This window comes from Odontesthes bonariensis, chromosome 8 (genome assembly GCF_027942865.1).
Source record: "Odontesthes bonariensis isolate fOdoBon6 chromosome 8, fOdoBon6.hap1, whole genome shotgun sequence".
NCBI classification, from domain to species: Eukaryota; Metazoa; Chordata; class Actinopteri; order Atheriniformes; family Atherinopsidae; genus Odontesthes; species Odontesthes bonariensis.
The window spans coordinates 38,849,070-38,872,467 of NC_134513.1; the positions used below are offsets into that span (position 1 = coordinate 38,849,070).

The 23,398-nt window shown below is 48.7% G+C and overlaps 2 protein-coding genes across 3 annotated transcripts; one reads left to right on the forward strand and one right to left on the reverse strand.

Annotated features, from left to right (window-relative positions):
• Positions 1-725: 725 nt before the first annotated feature.
• On the forward strand, positions 726-19,630 carry dennd6b (DENN/MADD domain containing 6B). Its single transcript, XM_075472397.1, has 20 exons — positions 726-945; positions 1,368-1,406; positions 1,491-1,533; positions 1,620-1,729; positions 3,978-4,058; positions 4,146-4,251; positions 7,654-7,733; positions 8,127-8,189; positions 8,262-8,317; positions 8,401-8,523; positions 8,610-8,705; positions 8,924-9,018; positions 11,052-11,117; positions 11,221-11,285; positions 11,363-11,452; positions 13,096-13,149; positions 13,226-13,335; positions 13,461-13,563; positions 13,636-13,710; positions 19,390-19,630. The coding sequence occupies exons 1-20, from the start codon at positions 808-810 to the stop codon at positions 19,510-19,512; spliced, it is 1,716 nt and encodes a 571-aa protein (XP_075328512.1). The 5' UTR covers positions 726-807; the 3' UTR covers positions 19,513-19,630.
• On the reverse strand, positions 19,156-23,008 carry gcc1 (GRIP and coiled-coil domain containing 1). 2 transcript variants are annotated; one of them, XM_075472395.1, is made up of 4 exons: positions 22,672-23,008; positions 21,942-22,342; positions 21,238-21,873; positions 19,156-21,105 (listed from the first exon to the last, which is right to left on the reverse strand). In XM_075472395.1, the coding sequence occupies exons 2-4, from the start codon at positions 22,281-22,283 to the stop codon at positions 19,825-19,827; spliced, it is 2,259 nt and encodes a 752-aa protein (XP_075328510.1). In that variant the 5' UTR covers positions 22,284-22,342; positions 22,672-23,008; the 3' UTR covers positions 19,156-19,824. The 2 variants fall into 2 exon arrangements, with proteins under 2 accessions (XP_075328510.1, XP_075328508.1); XM_075472393.1 differs by having other exon boundaries at positions 19,157-21,105; positions 22,641-23,008.
• Between the last annotated feature and the right edge of the window lie 390 nt (positions 23,009-23,398).

Consider the following 23,398-nt stretch of genomic DNA (forward strand, 5'->3'; position numbering starts at 1 on the left):
GAATAATTAAATAATAAAACAAACAACACCCAAATGTTAGTTTGCTTAAAGCAATACTATGTAACATTTCTACCTTAAAATAACAGCTTGAAAAAAATTGTGTGGCTAGAATGAGTTTTAATATTACGATTGGCCTGTCTCCTATGCCCTTCGGGGGTCTGAGTTGGAATAACTGCGCTATGTAACTTTGCTGGACCGGCCCGGGAGCTGAGCGGAAGTACTTCGACTTGCTTTCTGGCACACCTACCGCAAAAACAAATAGACCCCTCTCACGCTCCCAGGTATAAGGCTAAGCTAGCGCAACATTGTCAGTACGATCATCATGGCAGAGGCACCGAAGAAACAGACGAAGACGTTGACTGATGAAGCAAGGAAGAGAAAGAGAGAGGCCGACAAAGCAAGAGACCGTAACCGTACATTACCTCCAAGCCTGTAGGGGGAGCTCCATAATGGGCTTTTTGAGAAGTTACATTGTATTGCTTTAAAAGAGAATAGAAAAATAATTAACCAAAACTGAGAAAAATAACTTTATAATCTGAAGTAAACCCAGCAGAAGCCAGTAGAAGCCAGTAGAACCCAGTAGAACCCAGCAGAAGCCAGTAGAACCCAGTAGAACCCTGCAGAACCCAGCAGAACCCTGCAGAACCCAGGAGAAGCCAGTAGAACCCTGCAGAACCCAGCAGAACCTGGCTGTTGTTCCGCGGCCCTCCAGCAGGGGGGGCCCGCTCCCTCTCTGCCTCCTCTGGTGCTGCTGATGGAGGAACGGAGCTGGCCCCCCGGCGGTGCAGCACCTTACAGCCGGCTGTGATGAACCCGTTGGACGGTTCCGGTTCTTCCCACCTCGAGGAGGAGGCGGACAGTTGGGGCGCGTGGGCGCGCTTCTCGTCCTGGCTGGAGTGCTTGTGTGTCGTTACCTTCGACCTGGAGCTCGGACAAGCTATCGAGGTACGTTAGCTTAGCACATTTAGCATCAGTCATCAATAAGGTTATGGATCAGCAGATATCAGAGAGCAGATAAATCAGATAATCAATCACTTAATCCAAGGAGACGATGCGGAGGTTTCATCATTCAGCACAGGACAACCGAATCACTGCTGATCCTCAGGCCGATTTTAGATGCAGTCGCCCTTTAAACAAATGTGCTTGGGTTCAGAAAAGACTCATGAAACTGTAAACAGGCAGCACGTCTGCTCTGGACTTCGGCATTAATGCAGGCAGCAAAATCAATTCAAAATGTAATAATCTCCTCACCTGATATTGGTGATTTTCCAGCTTTTTCCAGTTTGAAATGTGAGACTGAGAAGAGTTGAATCAGCAGAATTATGAATGAAGTTTGGTTGAAGTCTTCGCTCTCTCTGTGTTTTCAGCTGGTTTATCCTCAGGACGTGAAACTCACAGAGAAAGAGGTGATTATCAAAAATCTTATCATTTGTGGTGCTCATGTTATTAATCTCAGATTCACAGATTATATTTCCTTTGTCTGTTGTTAGAAAACCAGCATCTGCTACCTGTCCTTTCCTGACTCATACTCAGGTAAAATCAGATAACATTCAATGTGTCCTTGAGGTGAGAGGTCAGAGGTCACATAGTCTGGGAGTGATTTTAAATTTTCTTCCTAGGATGCCTCGGGGACACTCAGTTCACCTTTAGGTTTCGTCAGTCGGTCGGTCGCAGAGTGTCCAGATTCAGAGACAACGTATACGACAGAGATGCCCCCATCACCTTGCAGGTAAGACAAACCTGAGACTCACTCAGAATCTGCAGTGTTGTAAAGTTCAGACTTACCTGAAGATGGTGGCATCGCATCATCACAGGTGTAAACAGGAAGTTAAAGCAGGTGTGATGGTCCTCATCTGTAAACAGGAAGTTAAAGCAGGTGTGATGGTCCTCTCGTCTGTAAACAGGAAGTTAAAGCAGGTGTGATGGTCCTCGTCTGTAAACAGGAAGTTAAAGCAGGTGTGATGGTTCTCTCGTCTGTAAACGGGAAGTTAAAGCAGGTGTGATGGTCCTCGTCTGTAAACGGGAAGTTAAAGCAGGTGTGATGGTCCTCTCGTCTGTAAACAGGAAGTTAAAGCAGGTGTGATGGTTCTCTCGTCTGTAAACGGGAAGTTAAAGCAGGTGTGATGGTCCTCGTCTGTAAACGGGAAGTTAAAGCAGGTGTGATGGTCCTCTCGTCTGTAAACAGGAAGTTAAAGCAGGTGTGATGGTCCTCTCGTCTGTAAACGGGAAGTTAAAGCAGGTGTGATGGTCCTCGTCTGTGAACAGGAAGTTAAACTAGGTGTGATGGTCCTCTCGTCTGTAAACAGGAAGTTAAACCAGGTGTGATGGTCCTCGTCTGTAAACAGGAAGTTAAAGCAGATGTGATGGTCCTCTCGTCTGTAAACAGGAAGTTAAAGCAGGTGTGATGGTCCTCTCGTCTCTAAACAGGAAGTTAAAGCAGGTGTGATGGTCCTCTCGTCTGTAAAAAGGGAGTTAAAGCAGGTGTGATGGTCCTCGTCTGTAAACAGGAAGTTAAAGCAGGTGTGATGGTCCTCGTCTCTAAACAGGAAGTTAAAGCAGGTGTGATGGTCCTCTCGTCTGTAAACGGGAAGTTAAAGCAGGTGTGATGGTCCTCGTCTGTAAACGGGAAGTTAAAGCAGATGTGATGGTCCTCTCGTCTGTAAACGGGAAGTTAAAGCAGGTGTGATGGTCCTCGTCTCTAAACGGGAAGTTAAAGCAGGTGTGATGGTCCTCGTCTGTAAACGGGAAGTTAAAGCAGGTGTGATGGTCCTCGTCTGTAAACGGGAAGTTAAAGCAGGTGTGATGGTCCTCTCGTCTGTAAACGGGAAGTTAAAGCAGGTGTGATGGTCCTCGTCTGTAAACGGGAAGTTAAAGCAGATGTGATGGTCCTCTCGTCTGTAAACGGGAAGTTAAAGCAGGTGTGATGGTCCTCGTCTCTAAACGGGAAGTTAAAGCAGGTGTGATGGTCCTCTCGTCTGTAAACGGGAAGTTAAAGCAGGTGTGATGGTCCTCTCGTCTGTAAACGGGAAGTTAAAGCAGGTGTGATGGTCCTCTCGTCTGTAAACGGGAAGTTAAAGCAGGTGTGATGGTCCTCGTCTGTAAACAGGAAGTTAAAGCAGGTGTGATGGTCCTCTCGTCTGTAAACAGGAAGTTAAAGCAGGTGTGATGGTCCTCGTCTGTAAACAGGAAGTTAAAGCAGGTGTGATGGTCCTCTCGTCTGTAAACGGGAAGTTAAAGCAGGTGTGATGGTCCTCTCGTCTGTAAACGGGAAGTTAAAGCAGGTGTGATGGTCCTCTCGTCTGTAAACAGGAAGTTAAAGCAGGTGTGATGGTCCTCGTCTGTAAACAGGAAGTTAAAGCAGGTGATGGTCCTCTCATCTCTAAACAGGAAGTTAAAGCAGGTGTGATGGTCCTCTCGTCTGTAAACAGGAAGTTAAAGCAGGTGTGATGGTCCTCTCGTCTGTAAACAGGAAGTTAAAGCAGGTGTGATGGTCCTCGTCTGTAAACAGGAAGTTAAAGCAGGTGTGATGGTCCTCTCGTCTGTAAACAGGAAGTTAAAGCAGGTGTGATGGTCCTCGTCTGTAAACAGGAAGTTAAAGCAGGTGTGATGGTCCTCGTCTGTAAACAGGAAGTTAAAGCAGGTGTGATGGTCCTCTCGTCTGTAAACAGGAAGTTAAAGCAGGTGTGATGGTCCTCGTCTGTAAACAGGAAGTTAAAGCAGGTGTGATGGTCCTCTCATCTCTAAACAGGAAGTGAAAGCAGGTGTGATGGTCCTCGTCTGTAAACAGGAAGTTAAAGCAGGTGGGATGGTCCTCTCGTCTCTAAACAGGAAGTTAAAGCAGGTGGGATGGTCCTCTCGTCTCTAAACAGGAAGTTAAAGCAGGTGTGATGGTCCTCGTCTGTAAACAGGAAGTTAAAGCAGGTGGGATGGTCCTCTCTGGTGTTTTTCTTCAGGTGTGTCTCCTCTTGTCTCCTTAGAGAGAAACTGCTCATTTCTTCGGTTACGTCTACTTCAGACAGGTGAAGGACGTCTCAGTGAAGAGAGGCTACTTCCAGAAGGTAACTAACCTGTTCACACCTGAGATGTAATGTTTTTTTTGTTGGCTCTGATCATGTGATGGTCATGTGTTCCTGTCTGTGTTTCAGTCCCTGGTCTTAGTGTCCAGGTTGCCGTACACTCACCTGTTTCACTCGCTGCTGCAGATCATCGCACCTGAGTTCTTTGAGAAGCTTGAGCCGTGTCTGGAAGCAGGTGACGATGTCATAATTACATCATAACTGTAAACCAACCAGGGGGGTATTCCTAGAAGCTGGCTTAGCGGAAAGCCTGGCCTATTTCGCTACTTCTGGCTAAATTTAGCGAGAGTTCCGTTCCATAAAGGTGGCTTATTTGAACGCCCGCTGAGTAACCATGGTAGTTTATGCTGCTGAACTAGCCTGGTCGCGGGCAGGCTAAAGTTGAAGCTTAACTTAGCTGCAACTCAAAAAATGTCCGACCGGCTGAAACGGACTCCGGAAAGAAATGTTCACCTAGAATTCTGCGCTCCCGCAACTCATGTCTTGTCTAAAAAACGAAACAAAAACTGTGGTTATCATATCACCACCTTCACTGTCTCGAAAAATCAATCAGTCGGTGCCAGTGCAGCTAAAGAAACGCAACTATACACACGTATTGAACATGAAGTTAAATGAGAGAGAACATGGTAGGCTATTCATTAAAACTAATCAATACCTAACAAACATCCGATCTACACCCACGTAGGACCAGACTCAGAAAAATGGGGGACAGGTAATAATGTTAATGATACAAATTATTGACAGCTCCTTTCAAAACAGTCAAGGACACTGTACAAACAAGATATCAGATAAAACGCAGGAATTAAAACATCATACCATATTAAAAATATGACCTCTGTCCTTTCAGGCTGCTGCTCCACATTTACAGTAGCTGATAATGTAAAACAACCTACTGGCTGAAGTATTTGCATTAAGTTCATCATCTCCCTCAGGCTTCCCTAATGTTATCGGTGCACTACAATGTACCCATGTATGCATCCAAGGCAAGGCAATTTGTAGAGCACAATTCGTACACAAGGCAATTCAAAGTGCTTTACAGCTACATAAAATCACAAGAAGGCAATAAAATCATTCCAAAAAACAAAAAAATCATTAATTCATTAATTTAAAAGTGAAGAGTGCAGTGAAAATACTTTCAGGTGTCATATGCACATCTAAATAGAACTGTTTTCAGGCTGGATTTAAACATTGTCACATCAACCCCTTTGAGTAATGCTGAGCAATGTTACATTTATGCCCTGTGAAAGCTCATCATTGACTCCTATCCTCCGTGCATACAGATGATCTGTAATGGAGCTCATTTCATTTCCTACATTGAGGCTAAATGGCCGGGATCAGTTCATGATTCTAGGATCTTCCGAGCATCCTCACTGGCACAGAGGTTTGCACAAGGCGCGAGAATTTTACTTACCTGAAGGAGTGTACTTTTCAAGTAAGGTGTAGCATAGGCAGAATTTTGGTAATGTAATGAGAGGTCAGGTGTAGAGGTCATCTTAAGGAATTTAAAGTGCTCGTCATACTTTATTATAGATAGCCATATAAGGCACATATTGCATCAAATTGCCAAGTCTGAACACATGTATATCCATCCAACATTTCTCTTATTCTGCAGGAGAGTTCAATGGTGTCCTGCTTGGGGACAGAGGCTATGCATGCTGGCCGTACCTCCTCACGCCATATCCTGATCCAGGAACAAGGGCATGCACATGCACATGCACATGCTAAAACAAGGGCACGGATAGAAATGACCTTTGGCCAAATTAAATACAGGTTCATTGCTTAAAGTTCTCAGGCACCATGGCTGATTTCTGACAGAGCCACCTTAAATTTGATAGTTAATATTTTATACATTTTGTCTTGTGGACAACTTTTCAGGCTGAAGTCTTTTCTTCCTTGAGTCCCTGGAGGTTCCAGTGCCTGAAAGGACTCAGTTTGTCCTGACACAGTGAGGGACCTGTACAGGGACACATATTTCCTTTGATCCTTATTGTTGTGACCTTTATATTAGAACTTCTTTTCATAATTTAGCATTGACACAGTAGCAGTTTAAGTCAGAGCAAGTGTAAGAAGGGATACAGGTCGTTTAGGCCATTGGCGTTTAGGCCGCAGTTGTTTAGGCCGACAGAGGAGTCGTTTAGGCCACAGGGAGCAGTCGTTTAGGCCCCCCTGCAGTCGTTTAGGCCAGGCTACCTGAGCAGCTGAAATCTTTATTACTGTACATTCGTTATTATAAGATATAAGTCAGCTCTACTGGTCTGTCTGGGTAGCCTACATAACTATGGTAAATTATTTAATAACCAACTTTAGTGTGGAAACGTTTTTTTTATTTAATAAATGGTGATTTATAAATTCATAAAATTGTGGAAATAATCATCCGCATTGCCACATTCATTGGACAATAATACTGTAATTATTTAGAAGCCCGTTAGATTCGCGCGGTTTGTGAGAATTAAAATAGTGATTTATAAGATAAGCATGCATTGTCATCGAAAGGGTGACTGATCTGAAACCACCACATTCGTTGGACAATAGGCTTTTTTTTATGCCCCTACCTGCTCTGCATCCAACAGGCTAATTCGATAAAGTGAATATAAAAGGAATATGAAAGGAAAAAAGCAGCATATCAATCAAAATCAACACTTTATTTATCCCAAGTAAGGAAAGAAAAGGCACAAAGTGTAGGGAGCCATAGTCTGTTGTCTGCTCGTTACTGCAGAGTCGCACACTACGCAGGAAACCATTGTCGAATGAATGAAGTAATTCTTTGACCAAGGGTGCTTTTAAAGCCATTGTCGTGGGGGCTGTGGCGGAGGGTGGGGGGATGGCTTAGGTGTGAAACCATTTGCATCCTAACACACCTGACACAAATATGGAATTGCCTTCACCTACATTTTGCAGCTATGAAGGAAATAATAGACTTTATTTTTTTAAGCTAAAAGTTACTTATCTGACATGGCATTAATGCATTTCCCCCCTCACATTCTCGTCACAACTGTATCTTCACCGTTGGCTGTTGCCTACTGAATCTCCTGATCGCTATAATGAATAGGCCTACTTACTGTAGGGATTATGTTCTTGGTGTAGGCATATATCATGCAATAGGCCTACCAAATGCAATACAAAATTGACCGTCTTTCAAGGCTATAGTTGGGCCTAAATGTAAAGCAACGTAGAGGTGGAGTAGCCGTGTGTGTGTGTGTTTGTGTGTGTGTGCCTGTACAGACTATGGCTCCCTACACTTTGTGCCTTTTCTTTCCTTACTTGGGATAAATAAAGTGTTGATTTTGATTGATATGCTGCTGTTTTCCTTTCATATTCCTTTTATATTCACTTTATCGAATTAGCCTGTTGGATGCAGAGCAGGTAGGGGCATAAAAAAAACCAAAGGCCACGTCCCATCTTAGGGCAATCGCCCTGTACTCAACCTAAACAACAATTTACTATTCGTCCAAACATAATTGTATGACAGTAATATTTCAAATAAAGGCTATAGCCTGGCTTTCTTTAGCTACTTTCGAGGAATACCCCCCTGGTGTTGCTGATGTTACATCAGTATTTTTACTCCACTCTTCCTCAGTGTGTAATGAGATCGACCAGTGGCCTGCGCCCACACCGGGATCCACCCTCAACCTACCTGTGATGGGTGTCATCCTACAGGTGAGAGAGTGGGTGTGGTTTACAGGTGAGGACATACGACCACTACAGAAGGTGTGTTGGAAATAACATCCCCATTGCACACCTCAAATACCTGAGGAAACGTTCAGTTTGATTGGCAGGTGAACAGGTAATCATGCAGCCAGGTGTTTCAGGACTTTAGATAATAAATAGATCTGAGACCACACCAACAAAGTAAAGTTCAGAGTAACCACGTTCAGACGAGCTCAGATGGGAGCCGTTGTGCTCAGCTGGTAGAGCGGTCGTCACCAACCAGTTGTGTGGCGGTTCGATCCCCAGTGATGTGGAAGTGTTCCTATGACAAAGCACGGCATAGAGTGTAAAGATGTGAGTGTGAATGACACACTGTTTAAGGTTTGTTTTTCATTGTTTCAGGTGATGATTCCTTCAAAAACAGACAAACCAGGAGGAAGTCCGGTCAGACAGATGACCCCAGAGGTCAGAACTGTTACCTCACCCTCTTGTTCTGTCTCTTTGGGTTCTGTTGCTCATGAGTTCTTCTCTCCTCAGAACCTCCTGCTGGCTCCCACATTGCTGCCCTCCATCCACGAGCTGGACCTCTTCAGGTCAGTGCTGCTTCCTGCTTCTGATTGGTTGTCATGTGATTAGTGTCGCAGGTGGCTCTCAGTCTCACCTGTGTCCTGCGCAGGTGTTTCCAGTCGGTTCTGATCCACCTGCAGATGCTCTGGGAGCTCACGCTGCTCGGTGAACCGCTGGTAGTCATGGCGCCGTCTCCAACCTTGTCCTCAGAAACCGTGCTGGCTCTCATCAGGTAACATGAGTTTAATCTGCCTTTAGCAACCAATCAGAGAGCAGCGTTTCTTTCTATGGTTACTTTGTGAGTGTTCCCACCCGCAGCTCCATCAGTCCTCTGAAGTTCTGCTGCGACTTTCGTCCTTATTTCACCATCCATGACAGCGAGTTCAGGGAGTACACGACCAGGACTCAGGCTCCGTAAGCCTCACACACCTGCACGACACACACCTGCACGACACACACCTGCACGACACACACCTGTACGACACACACCTGCACGACACACACCTGCACGACACACACCTGTACGACACACACCTGCACGACACACACCTGCACGACACACACCTGTACAACACACACCTGCACAACACACACATTTATCTCACATGTCCACACCTGGACTTCTTTTTCAGGCCGAACGTGGTTCTGGGCGTCACCAACCCGTTCTTCATCAAGACGTTCCAGAACTGGCCTCACATCGTCAGACTGGGAGAGATAAAGATGGCAGGTAAAGGGCTCTTCCTCTTCTTCTTCTTCACCTTATTTGTTTTTCTTCTTCAGGCTTCCTGCCATTCACTCCTTACTTGTTTAAATCTTTCCATCTGTTGCGATGTTTTACCTCTTCAGTTCACCAGTTACAGCAGGTCAGACCTGCTCCAGGCAACCTTTGACCCTGACCCTAACCCTAACCCTTTGTCAGAACACGTTAAACTGCCGTCTGCCCCTTAATGGAAACTACACGGAAGAGCCTTGAGTAGCTGCTAGTCTAAGTTTTTCTAAGCTTTTTTGCTCATTCAATCTTTGCTGTTGAGCAAGTGAGTGAAACCCATCCGTGCATGAAACCTCTTGTCTAGTAGCCTCGGTTTGGTCATCAGAAATCAATCGGAGTAATCGGGCTGTGAACGGCTGGTCACTCCCCTCTCTGAAACCAGTCCTTGGTTAACACTGGGTGGGCGGTCCTCTCGGTGGGCGGTCCTCTCACTAAAGCAAAAGCTTCAAAAACTCACTACGGCACACTGAAAGATAATGAAACTGCACGGAAGAGCCTTGTGTGTCTGCTAGTGTAAGTTTATCGGCTGCCTTTGACAACCATTGTATCCTTTTGTCCATATTCTCTGGCATGGGTATCACAGGAAGAGCACACTCCTGGTTTGAATTGTACCTCACTGGTCGGTCATTCAACATATTAAGATTAAGATCAGATTTATTGTCATGCATACATGCATACACACGAAATTTGTGCTGAAAGCACTGAATGACTAATACCAGCAATGTCACAAGGAATCCAGAGCAAAGACCTCGCTGAAAAAGCCCAGAGGACCCTTGCAGCAGAACCTGGTCCAGAGGATGAGGGGAGGCCACATTAACCCTGTAAAATCTGGTGAATGTGCTCGGGAAAGCCCATGATGCAGCAGCACATATTGCTTCCATTGGAACCCCTCTCAACGCTGCCCAGGAAGCGGAGACGCTCCTGGTAGAGTGCCAAAGGGAGAGGCGTTGCAGAAAGAAGGCTTAGAAAGAGGACAGCCTAAACTAGGGCCCCATAACACAAGAACAGTTGGTCTGAGCGTCGTATAGCAGCAGTGGCTGCTATTTATGCCTCCAGTGCCCTCACTGGGCACAATGACTAAGACCCATCGGCAGTTCCCTCTGACAGGCTGAAATCGTACCAATCTCAAAGGCCGTTTGCAATGAGAACGAGATAACACTTTAGGCAGGAATGCAGTGTTTGGCCACAAGGTAACAACAGCATCGGATGACGTCAGGCTATATAGCCTCTGATTGATCATCCGACATGTCACAGGTGTGACTCTGTTGGTATTACTACTCGAACGGGGGACATTCAGTGCTTTCAGCACCGCCCTCTGGCGGTCAGTAGGGATGAAATAGAACCTCTGCAGATGGTCCAGAACGCAGTGGCGCGTCTGGTCATCAATCAGCCTTAAAGATCACATGTCACCCCTCTGTTCGTTGAGCTCCACTGGCTACCCTTAGCCGCCCGCATCATACAGAGTCCTTAATGGAACGGCTACCATCTACTTGAATGCTCTCACAAGGCTTACGTAACGCTCGGTCACTCCAGTTGTCACAGGATTGTCGTCCAGCAGTGCCTACATCACGCTTAAGACAATCCAGACTCTTTTCATGTGTCGTTCCACGATGGTGGAATGACCTGCCGAGCGCTACCAGAACAGGGGCGTCCCTGAATATCTTCAAGAAACTATAGAAGACCCAGCTCTTCAGAGAGCATCTCCTACCCTGCACTGACCCTGTACTTCCCTCTATGCCTGCACTCTATCTCTGTCACCTCTGACAGAGTCTGACTGGTGGTTTCCTTCCATGTAGCCTATTGTTAGCTTTGATGTAAGCTTTGACGTTATATCCTCATTTTTAAGTCGCTTTGCATAAAAGCGTCTGCAGAAACATAAACATAGTGGGGACACTTTAAGTTGTCCAGGTATGAAGAACAGGTGCAGTTGTGTTGTCTTTGTGGTTGTTGGATAAAGACACAACTGGATGTGTGTGTCTGTCCACTTTCAGGTGATCTACCAAAGCAGGTGAAGGTAAAGAAACTGTCCAAATTGAAGACACTCGACACCAAACCAGGTAACACCACCTGACACATCTTTCTGCAGCAGCTCTTCTTACCTGCAGCTTGTTGTATGGCACGTTTTTGTGTGTGTGTGTGTGTGTGTGTGTGTGTGTGTAGGGATCTACACGGCCTACAAGACGTTTCTACATAAAGACAAGATCCTCATCAAGAGACTGTTAAAGGTCAGCAATTGTTTGGGTAAACACAGCTGAGGGGGGTCTGAATGCAGCACCTCAGAGCTGTTTCTGTTGATCTGCAGGGGATCCAGAGGAAGAGACCGTCAGAGGTGCAGAGCGCCATCCTGAGGAGACACCTGTTGGAGCTGACGCAGAGCTTCATCATCCCTCTGGTGAGAAACCAGACAGGTGGCAAGAGTGGAACCAGGACAGGTGAAGCTTTCAGCTCAGGTGGAACCAGGACAGGTAGAACCTTCAGCTCAGGTAAACCAGGACAGGTAGAACCTTCAGCTCAGGTAAACCAGGACAGGTAGAACCTTCAGCTCAGGTAAACCAGGACAGGTAGAACTTTCAGCTCAGGTAAACCAGGACAGGTAGAACCTTCAGCTCAGGTAAACCAGGACAGGTAGAACCTTCAGCTCAGGTAAACCAGGACAGGTAGAACTTTCAGCTCAGGTAAACCAGGACAGGTAGAACCTTCAGCTCAGGTAAACCAGGACAGGTAGAACCTTCAGCTCAGGTAAACCAGGACAGGTAGAACTTTCAGCTCAGGTAAACCAGGACAGGTAGAACCTTCAGCTCAGGTGGAACCAGGAAAGGTAGAACCTTCAGCTCAGGTAAACCAGGACAGGTAGAACCTTCAGCTCAGGTAAACCAGGACAGGTAGAACCTTCAGCTCAGGTAAACCAGGACAGGTAGAACCTTCAGCTCAGGTAAACCAGGACAGGTAGAACTTTCAGCTCAGGTAAACCAGGACAGGTAGAACCTTCAGCTCAGGTAAACCAGGACAGGTAGAACCTTCAGCTCAGGTAAACCAGGACAGGTAGAACTTTCAGCTCAGGTAAACCAGGACAGGTAGAACCTTCAGCTCAGGTAAACCAGGACAGGTAGAACCTTCAGCTCAGGTAAACCAGGACAGGTAGAACTTTCAGCTCAGGTAAACCAGGACAGGTAGAACCTTCAGCTCAGGTAAACCAGGACAGGTAGAACCTTCAGCTCAGGTAAACCAGGACAGGTAGAACCTTCAGCTCAGGTGGAACCAGGACAGGTAGAACCTTCAGCTCAGGTAAACCAGGACAGGTAGAACTTTCAGCTCAGGTGGAACCAGGACAGGTAGAACCTTCAGCTCAGGTAAACCAGGACAGGTAGAACCTTCAGCTCAGGTGGAACCAGGAAAGGTAGAACCTTCAGCTCAGGTAAACCAGGACAGGTAGAACCTTCAGCTCAGGTGGAACCAGGACAGGTAGAACCTTCAGCTCAGGTAAACCAGGACAGGTAGAACCTTCAGCTCAGGTAAACCAGGAAAGGTAGAACCTTCAGCTCAGGTGGAACCAGGACAGGTAGAACTTTCAGCTCAGGTAAACCAGGACAGGTAGAACTTTCAGCTCAGGTAAACCAGGACAGGTAGAACCTTCAGCTCAGGTGGAACCAGGAAAGGTAGAACCTTCAGCTCAGGTGGAACCAGGAAAGGTAGAACCTTCAGCTCAGGTGGAACCAGGAAAGGTAGAACCTTCAGCTCAGGTGGAACCAGGAAAGGTAGAACCTTCAGCTCAGGTAAACCAGGAGAGGTAGAACCTTCAGCTCAGGTGGAACCAGGAAAGGTGAAGCTTTCGGGTGGAACTGGGACAGGTGAAGCTTTCGGGTGGAACTGGGACAGGTGGAGCTTTCGGGTGGAACTGGGACAGGTGAAGCTTTCGGGTGGAACTGGGACAGGTGGAGCTTTCGGGTGGAACCTGAGCTAATGCTTTTTATAAAGTAATGATGTAAAGACTCTCATCCAATCACCGCACAGTGGATCATGTGTGTTGTCTGACAGGAGCGGTACATGGCGAGCTTGATGCCGCTGCAGAGATCTGTGACGCCCTGGAAGGTAAACAGGAAGTGGATCGTGGTGCTGATGTCACAGTGATGTCATCCCCGGTAGACTGAATGTTTTCCTTTGGCAGACTCCTCCTCAGGTTCGTCCCTTCAGTCAGGACGAGTTCATGTCCACTCTGGACCACAGCGGGCCTCAGCTCACCTCCATGCTCAAAGGTGACTGGATAGGTCTGTACAGGTGAGTCCCGCCGGTTCAGATGTGGTGGCGTCTTCTGTTGATGTCCGTGGCTTTGCTTTAGTGGAGGTGTCGGCTAACCGCACATCTGTGATCTGCGTGTTTCTTCTTGCTTTCTCTGGTCTCAGGAAGTTCTTCAGGTCGCCCAACTTTGACGGCTGGTATCGCCAGCGACACAAAGAGATGACGCAGAAGCTGGAGAGCCTCCACCTGGAGGTGATCTGCGACGCTGTAAGTTGCTGCCCTGTAACACCTGTCAGTGTGGGCCGCATCAGTTCTGACAGCCTGTCGTGTGCTCTGCAGGACCTGCTGAGCTGGACCAAAGACAAGTCTGAGGTGGAGAATGTGGATCTGATCCTGAAGCTCAAAGAGAAGCTGGTGAGTGGGGAGATGAAGAAGGGCCGAGTTAACAACACAAGATGTATTACACAGTGCACAGGCGCCCATTCTCCCAATGCCGAGCACCGCTGTGGGATTGATGCCAAAGTCTGTCTGACCGAGCATACACTGCTCAAGCTCCCAGCTGTGCTCCCAGCTGTGCCCCCAGCTGTGCCCCCAGCTGTGCTCCCAGCTGTGCCCCCAGCTGTAGCCCCCAGCTGTGCCCCCAGCTGTGCCCCCAGCTGTGCCCCCAGCTGTAGCCCCAGCTGTGCCCCCCAGCTGTGCCCCCAGCTGTGCCCCCAGCTGTGCCCCGCTGAGCTGCAGCAACGTTGAAGACAAAGACGACGAGGAAAATGGAATTGCCCTGGCTGGTTTATGGAACAACAAGGTATTTTGTGAGGTTTGCACTGCAGATAAAACAGAGTGCCCCACTTCCTTCAACAGCACATCAAGATCTTTAAAAGCTTTTGTACACGAAGGCTTTTCATGTTAGAACGATTCAGATCACATGCAGAGTCAAAGTCAAATCTACACCGAGCTGCCACCGATGTAAATGTTGTGGCCACCATTCCTGCTCGTAACCTTGTGTCAGATGCCAGAAGAGCTCGGTTGGGCATTTTATCTTCTATCCAGTGTCTGGTATGCCAGTGCTTGGCCATTTGACAAACTGACGAGGAGTCCATTTTGCCCCAGCTGCTAAAACTGCGGTCAACAGATTTCCCTCAGTTGTTGTCATGGCCGCCTCTGAGGAGAGCCAGGTGGTAATCACATGATCTCCTGAATGAGATGGCCCACGGTGTGCTGACAACGACCACTGAAGAGACTAACTCTGCTGCAGTGTTCTCAGTGATGTGGATGCAAACACAGCAGGGACACGTTTCCAGCTGTTTACAGACGTTCTGATGAGGTTTTCACTGTCGTCCGTAAATGTAGAGGACCACTCCTAACCACCTGCTGGGGTTAGGAGTGGTCTGCAGGAACCGGGACCACGGGGTCCTTACAGTCCACAGCTGTCAGCTGCAGTGCGCTGGAAATGGTTTGATATGAAAATGGCTTTAAAAAAAAAGGTCTCGCCCTGGGCAGGTGCTCGATGTCTGCAACTAAAGCCGTGCAATCAGTTGTTGCCTCATCATGATGGCACTTTGATAGGGGGTCCATGAGGGGGGTCTTCTGGCACCACACCTTCTGGTCTGCCTGGGCTGGTTCAGGTGGAGACCCTCGTTCATGGCGGTATTGTGCAAATCTGGCATGCCTTCTCTGGGCTATAGAGCAGTTTGCCCCCCGCTGTATGGAGACACACCGACCTGGCCTTCAGCTCACGGGGGCTTTGATGCGTATATGTGTGCAGTCAATAGCCGCTTTCGGACTGTAGGAACCTTTGGCAGTTCTAATAACCTTTTAATCCGCGGGGCCGTTTTCTCCCGTGTTCGGACATACAGGAACTCGGGGCTTTCTCCCTTAGTTCCTATCACCATTTCAGCTCCTTCTCTGAGGTCGGGTCTTTTCATGGTTCTATAGAACGCATCTGACGGAGGTGTTTGGTGGTCGGTAGCTACGCCCCATGTCATGCTATCACGGCTGAAATGTTTCATCATACCACACAGACACAACCGGCGGGTGTTTAATAAGTTAAACTTACACTGGTCTCATTTGTCTGCAGCGCTCTGCTCTCCTTTCTTCCTTCATGAAATGAAAAAGTATCTCCTGACTCTCTCTGTGAGCTTTTCCAGCCTCGATATTAGACGCCTGATGTGATTGTCCATGATTAATATCACCATCATGCAGACCATGAACACGGTGGCCTCCCCGCTCTCCATGTTAGCTCCTTGGTGCTGTTTTTTCTTCTCTCCTTACTTTTACCAGGTTTTGTTTAGTTTTGTTTTGTTGTTGAATGTGGCGCTAAACGGCTAAAGTAACACGTCACTGACGCAGACGGCTGCGCGCGCCGCATCAGTCCCTATCAGGTCCCGACTCATGTGCGAATGCAGACTGAAACAGTTCCGCTGGGGAAGGACAGTTATCAGAACCAAATTCGAGTAGGACAGTTCTGATAACTGCGTTCTTAGAACTACTCTGTCCGAAAGCGGCTTATTGCTCCGATTACGTTTGGCAGTCCAGCCACGGCATGAAAGTCCCTCTTAATTTGTACTTGTTGGACAGCGGCGTATGGGAATCTGATGTATCATGGGTGATAAACTGATGAGAGCTTTGATGACCAAGGGGAGTGCACGACTCACAGAGGACTGGGACACCCCCGATCTGTCTCCAATCTCCCTCTGAAAGGTTCCCGTGGCCAAAAATCCAAGGGTGGTGAGGACCTGGACGTGTGGTGGAATTGGGTTTGATCGGCGTGTTTCTCTCTGGAGTCGTGGCTCCAGCAAGCTGCATATTTGTAGCAGCACAGTGCTTGGCAATCTAAATCGTGATGTCAGCCATTCGTCTGTCTCCAGGATATCTACACGGTAGGGCTGCACGATTATGGAAAAAATCATAATCACGATTATTTGGATCATAATTGAAATCACGATTATTAATCACGATTATGGAACAACGATAAACAACTGAATTTTATTGCACTTCTTTAAAAAAAAAAAAAAATTCAGTGCAGAATGCAATTTAAAATCACGAAATGAAATCTAGCTAAGAATGTACTATATAAGGAATAAACAAAATAAAACTGAAATGCAATTATTATTGCATAAAGGCAATAGCATGACGCTTAGGCAGGCTTACAAATGTACTATGTAAGGAATAAACAAAATAAAACTGAAATTTCTGGACGGGATCTCGTATCTTTTGTCCAGCGTTTTGATCATTTGTTTGAATGCCACATTGTCAACGGTGTTTATTGGAGCCATGGCTTTGGCTAAATAAATTGCGATTTCTTTTGTTATTTCCGCGTGTCTTTGTGATGTTGCCGCATATGGTGTTGCACGGTGCAGGGTGGCATTTATGGTTGTCTGCATCTGGGCAGTGGCATGGGGATGGGGCATTTGTGAAACTTTGCTTTTCATGCATTTGTTGTATTTTTCAACATGGTTCTTCTTTAAATGGTTATACAGATTAGTTGTGTTGCCTTGCGGTGCCGACACAACTCTTCCACAGTCTTTGCACAACACCTGCTTTTGTTGGACATCGCTAGCCCTGAATCCGAAGTAGCTCCACACAGCCGAAATTGAGCCCCTTCGAGGGACGAGCGCGTCCTTCTCACCAGAGAGACCGGCTGTGGGCTTAACTTCTGCCGCAGCTTCAGCTTGGCTCTCGGTCATTTCAATCATCCTCACCACCAGTTTTGTCTTCCCTTATATCACTACCACTCTGCTCTCACCACTTGAACTTGACACCACTGCTGGCTGCACTAGTGAGGAGCTGCGCGATTAACTTGCTTGTGGATCAGTTAGACGGCGTAACGAATAGGTCCATGTTCGCCCCCTGGTTGTTGGCGGACTACTGGTTAAATGCTTGAATGCTAGAGTATAATGCAACTGAACCCGCATTAAGAAAATAAATGTAAAAAAAGATTTTCATTTTTCATAATCGTCGCGGCCAAAATCGCGATTTTGATTAAAATTCGATTAATTGTGCAGCCCTACTACACGGTCTGAGCCTGACGCCCTAAGGCATCCAAAAGCAGCAAGTCAGCCGCTGGTTACGCTTCCCATTGACCTTGTTATATACAGAGTCAAATGAACCTTCAATTAGTGCATAATTGAAGTCAAACAGAATAATGTCAGCATCATTATGGGGTATAGCGTATATATTTATTTATGTTTGCTTCAAAGTAATTAAATATTCAAGCCATTAGTCAAGCTAACTTGATTGGAATAACAGCGGGCTATTTTAGGAAACTCCTACGACAGGTCTGGATCACTGTAAATTCTGTTCGTACCTGAAAGAAAACGTAAAATACGAAAAGATTGATGAATGCGTAAATTCTCTTAAATCACTAGTACGCATGATTTAAGAACAAATCTGTGCGTATAAACAGTTGTTGCATGAGGCCCATTGTTCCAGAAGTCTTGTGGTTTGTTCAGATGCAGCTTTGCAAACCTAAGCTGTGCTGCCATGTTCTTTTTAGAGAGAAGAGGCTTTCTCCTGCAGCCCTTCCACACAAGCCACACCTGTTCAGCCTGTTTCTAACTGTGCTGCCATGACCTTTAACCTTTAACATGCTAACTGAGGCCTGCAGAGTCTGAGATGTAGCTCTTGGGTTTCTGACCTTGGGGTGACCTTTAACCTTTAACATGCTAACTGAGGCCTGCAGAGTCTGAGATGTAGCTCTTGGGTTTCTGACCTTGGGGTGACCTTTAACCTTTAACATGCTAACTGAGGCCTGCAGAGTCTGAGATGTAGCTCTTGGGTTTCTGACCTTGGGGTGACCTTTAACCTTTAACATGCTGAGGCCTGCAGAGTCTGAGATGTAGCTCTTGGGTTTCTGACCTTGGGGTGACCTTTAACCTTTAACATGCTAACTGAGGCCTGCAGAGTCTGAGATGTAGCTCTTGGGTTTCTGACCTTGGGGTGACCTTTAACCTTTAACATGCTGAGGCCTCCAGAGTCTGAGATGTAGCTCTTGGGTTTCTGACCTTGGGGTGACCTTTAACCTTTAACATGCTAACTGAGGCCTGCAGAGTCTGAGATGTAGCTCTTGGGTTTCTGACCTTGGGGTGACCTTTAACCTTTAACATGCTGAGGCCTGCAGAGTCTGAGATGTAGCTCTTGGGTTTCTGACCTTGGGGTGACCTTTAACCTTTAACATGCTAACTGAGGCCTGCAGAGTCTGAGATGTAGCTCTTGGGTTTCTGACCTTGGGGTGACCTTTAACCTTTAACATGCTAACTGAGGCCTCCAGAGTCTGAGATGTAGCTCTTGGGTTTCTGACCTTGGGGTGACCTTTAACCTTTAACATGCTAACTGAGGCCTGCAGAGTCTGAGATGTAGCTCTTGGGTTTCTGAGCTTCTCTGAGATCGTTGCTGATGTCTTTCCTCCTTTGCATCATGTTAACACACACCTGAATGCTTCAGAACTTCTGCTTTTATAGAGCAGCTCACACTGACTGATGATCAGTTAATCAGAGCATTGATCAGTTAATCAGAGCATTGATCAGTGAATCAGAGCATTGATCAGTGAATCAGAGCATTGATCAGTGAATCAGAGCATTGATCAGCAGCAGCTGCTTCTTACCCTCTGAGTTCCTGTGGAAGCAGGAAGGGTTCACTTAGTTTTTCACTCTCAGGTTTTGTTCCATAAATAATGAGACGGTGTGATATGCTGATCTGAGGTTGGATTCACTGAGTTTTATCACCTGCTGAGGAGCAGATGATGTTTTTATGTCTGAAATGGAAAACTTTAGACCTGAAAGAGGGAGGAGTACGTTGGGCCTCATTTCTGTAAAATGAAGATTGAACGAAGTAAATTAATGTCTCAACAAAAAGTTTCTCATTTAACTTTAATTATTTACACTTGACTTATTGCCTAAATATTTCGTTCCATAAGTAAGGCACCAGCTGTTTTCTGGGTTTGGATCCAGCTGTTTCTGAAGGACTGAAGGATTCTGCTAAAAGCTTTATTTCAGTTTTAGTTGGAAATATTCCTGATTGTCTCTTTAAGATTAAAAAAAAATAAAAGCTCTGAATGTGGAAGAAGTGGTTTTCCCACTTGCTGTTTGTGTTTTTCAGATTAAAGCTCGCAGGCAGCAGCTGCAGGTCAGAGACGGCGTTCTGAACAAACTGGAAGCTTTCGTGGCCTCCATCATCAGCTCGCTGCCGCAGGACCTGCAGGCGGTCCTCGGCCCACCCTAACCTGATGATGCCCGGGTCGGGTCCATCATCGGACCTCACAGAATGTAACGCGTTGTTTTTCTTTACCTTGTTCTGTAAACATTTATTTGTAAATAAAAGTGAATCACATGTTTTCTGACAGGAAGTGATGTCACTCCTGACTCATGGATCCCTCGCTGATATTAACTCACAACAGTTTCAGGTGTGCAGCTTTATTTAAAGTTTAGTGTTCACAAACATCCTTTAATGGGTGGCCAAAAGTCTGAGGTCCTCACAGGTGACTTCCTCTCTGCCGCCTCCTGGGGCGTCTCACCGGCGGGCCCTGAAGCCGTCTCAGCGGCGGCCGTGGCCCCACCAGGCGGGCCCCTGAAGCCTCATGACGTCGTGCTTCTCCTGCGGACTGAAGTGCAGGATGGTCAAGATGGCGCCGAGCGTCTGCTTCCTGCCGCTGGCGTCCTGCAGCGTGAGGAACCTGTAGATGACGTTCTTCAGGTACTCCATGTTGGCGCCCTCCCGGTTCTGGTCCCGGACCACTTTGTCCAGCCGGGCCCGCAGCCCCGCCGTCTCCTCGTCGTGCCGCTCGGCGTTGGCGAGGAGCTTGGCCTGCAGCTGGTGCAGGTCCTCCTCCAGCCGGTGCTTCTGCCGCCGCAGGCCGCCCACGTCCACCTCCTTGCGGGCGAGCTGCTCGGCGTACAGCAGGAGCGTGGACTCGGTGGGCGCGGCCCGCCGCAGGGCCTGGCCGATGCCGTCGGCCTCGCCGTCCGAGCCGGCCTCCTGCGCGCTGTCGCACGCCGGCTCGTTGGAGCTGCGGCTGCAGCTGAGCATGGCGGCCCGCAGCCTCTCCAGGTCCCGGTCCTTCTCCTCCAGCAGCGCCATGGTCCGCTCCCGGTGCTTGTGAAGCTCCGCCTCCAGGCGCAGCAGCTGGTCACGGTGCAGCGCCTCCGCCCGCTCCAGCTCCTGGCGGTGGGCGTGCTGCAGCCCCCCCGCCTGCTGCTGCCGCTCCTCCAGCTGCCGGCGGCAGCGGACCTCGGCCTCGTCGCTCTGGATCCTCAGGTTGATGTACTTCTCGCGCAGCTCGGACAGCTGGTCCCGGACCTCCTCCAGCTCCTTGGCCTGGCAGCCATCTTTGGCGTTTTTGTTCTTCAGCACCACCTGTGCACGCAGCTTGTAGCGCTCAAACTCTTCCTTCACCTGCCGCAGCTCCTGCTGGCACGCCGTCGCCGAGGCCTTGTCCTCGCCCGGCTCCGCCTCCGTGTCGGCGAGGTCCTGGATGTTCTGGTCCCGGAGGTTCTGGTCCGGGTTCCTCTGAGCAGCCAGCAGCAGCTTCTTCACCGTCTGCAGTTTGTCCTTCAGCGCCGTCACGTCCAGCTGTGACTCGTCCAGGCCGAGCTCGCCGGCCGCTCTGCTGGAGGCGGCCATGGCCAGCGTCTTGTTCTCCGTGTCCAGCTGCAGGACCCGGTCTCGGAGTCTCTGAGCCGTCTGCTGGTCCCGCTGCCGGGCCTTTTCGCAGGACCCGAGCAGCTCCGACAGCTCCGACACCCGCTGCTCCAGCCCGGCACCCCGCAGCTCCGCCGCCTCGGCGCGCTCACGGGTGCGCTCCTCCGCCTCACACACCTGCAAAACACACACACACCTCTGAGTCTGGTTCTGGATCTGAACCTCCTGCTTTACACTGACTCTGGGTTCAGTTTTTGACCCGGGCCTGTTACAGCAGGTTAAAACTGTTCCTGGTGGTTCTGGTCTCACCTTGCGGGTTTCGCTGTGGATCTGCCGCTGGATGTAGTTCTTCAGCTCCTGCACTTCCTGCTGCAGGTGGTCCACTCTGGGGTCCGGCTTCTTCCGGTCCTCCTCGGCGGCCCGCAGCCTCCTCCACAGCTCATCTCTCTCCTCCTTCACCTGGCTCAGGTGGGCCTCAGACTCCGGCCCCCGGTCCACGGCCTGTGAGGAGGCGAGCACGGCGGCGTCCTGCCGGCGCCGCTCGGCGTCCTGCCGCAGGTCCCGCTCCTGCTGCAGGATCCTCTGCAGCTCCCGCAGCTGCTGGGCGTGGTCTCCCTGCTCCTGCTCGCGCTCGTGCTGCTGCGTGATGATGCGAGCGCGGCTCTCCGCCAGCTGCTGCTGCAGAGCGCGCAGCTCCGCCTCCTGCTGCGTCGCCGCGGCGTCCAAGCGCTCCTGCAGCTCCTCCACTTCCTGCTTCAGCTGCCGCTTGTCAGCCTGAAAACTGGCCTCCATCCGGGACTTCTCCTGCGCCACCGTGGTCAGGGCGCCGGTGAGCGTGCTCAGTTGGCTCTTTAATTGGGCCACACGGCGGTCCGCCTCTGTCCCGGGGGTGGGTGTGGCCTGCAGGTGCTCCGCCCCCTCGGTGGCGGGCTCCGCGCTCAGCGTCTGCGGAAACAAAGCTCACGTTAAACTGGTGGTCATGTGACCTGAGTTTCTCTGACGCCCCAACGTACCGTGGAGCTGGACCTCTGAGCCGGGTCTCCCTGGTCCTCCTCGCTCTGGTCCACAGACGCCGCCGTGTCCACGCTGTCCTCGCTGTGCAGCGAGCAGCCGTCCTCCGGCAGCTCCGGGCCCGCGCCGGGGTCCCGCTGGGTCAGACCCATGTCCTGGGTCACGGTCAGAACCTTCAGGCTGGCCTCCAGCGCCTCCTTCTCTTTCAGAAGACTCTTGTAGGCCCGGACCACGTCCTTGAAGCGGGTCTGGTACTGAACCAGCTGCTTCTTCTGGGCCTCCACGGTGTCCAGCAGCTCCTTCCTGCCGGGACCGCCTCCGAAACTCATCCCCAACTTGTCCATTTCTCTGCCAGCTGGCTCAGATCAGACCGGTGCCGTAATCTGAACCAGCGTCACTGGGCCTGAGAGAAACGAGCAAAGATTCTTCAGAAACTGCACGTCAGCAGTTTGACTCATCTCTATGATCAGATCAGAATGGATTTATTTATCATTCTTTATCATATTTATCAAAGACACCAAGCAGATCAACAGCTCAAACATCCCGGCTTCACCCTCAGCCCGCTTCATTCAGCCTGTTTCATGTGTTTCATGTCCGGGAATTCCCCGTCTGACTAACGGAGCTTAAAGCACCACGAACACATTCAGTCCATACAGTCTGAAGCCGAGTGTAAACTTTAGCCGGTTTGTTCCGGTTCTTACCGGAAAATTCGCCGTTTCACACCCACTTTACCTCTTCACGCGCTGACATCTGACGCAGAACTAAACAACCCAAAAATGTGTCGATAACAAACCGATCAATAACTCATCTGACGATGGAAATCCTCCAATTATTCAAAAGAAACCCAGATTCTGTTGTCAACAGCCTCCATGTTCCTCCAAACCGGAAGTGGACGAGCGTGAGTTAAAGGCTGTGTTCGCGGAAGTCAGGAAATTACCACTCGATGCCAACAAACAAAGCTTTGTTCTGCTATTTTATGAGAATAAGCTAAAACGATACCACCTTGTCATTGTCCTCAAGATCAAACGTTCAGAAACGATGTGTGCACACAAAACATGTTCCTCTGTTTATTTTTCCTCATGTGACTTTTCACAACCAATCAGTAGCTGAGGGGCGTCCTGCCTCCTGCCCTGTTTGCCCTGTTGCTTCTGTCGGCTTCTGTCAGTACCCCACTCATGCAGATTGTTTCCTCATCTCCTCCCAATTTCTGTTGAAATGTTGCTGCAACACATTTTTATCCAACACCTGAAACTGGCTGAGAAGGAGAGACAACCAGCCAAAAACAAACAACATCCTGCGAGGAAATCAGACTCAAATAAAAATAAAGATGTAGAACAATTAGACGGATCCAGGTCCATCTTTAAAACGTTGTCAGGTGCACATAAGGACAGGTGAGATCTAGGAATGCTACAACGGTACAGCTCAAATGTACATCATTCAGCTTGGGCACTTAAATACA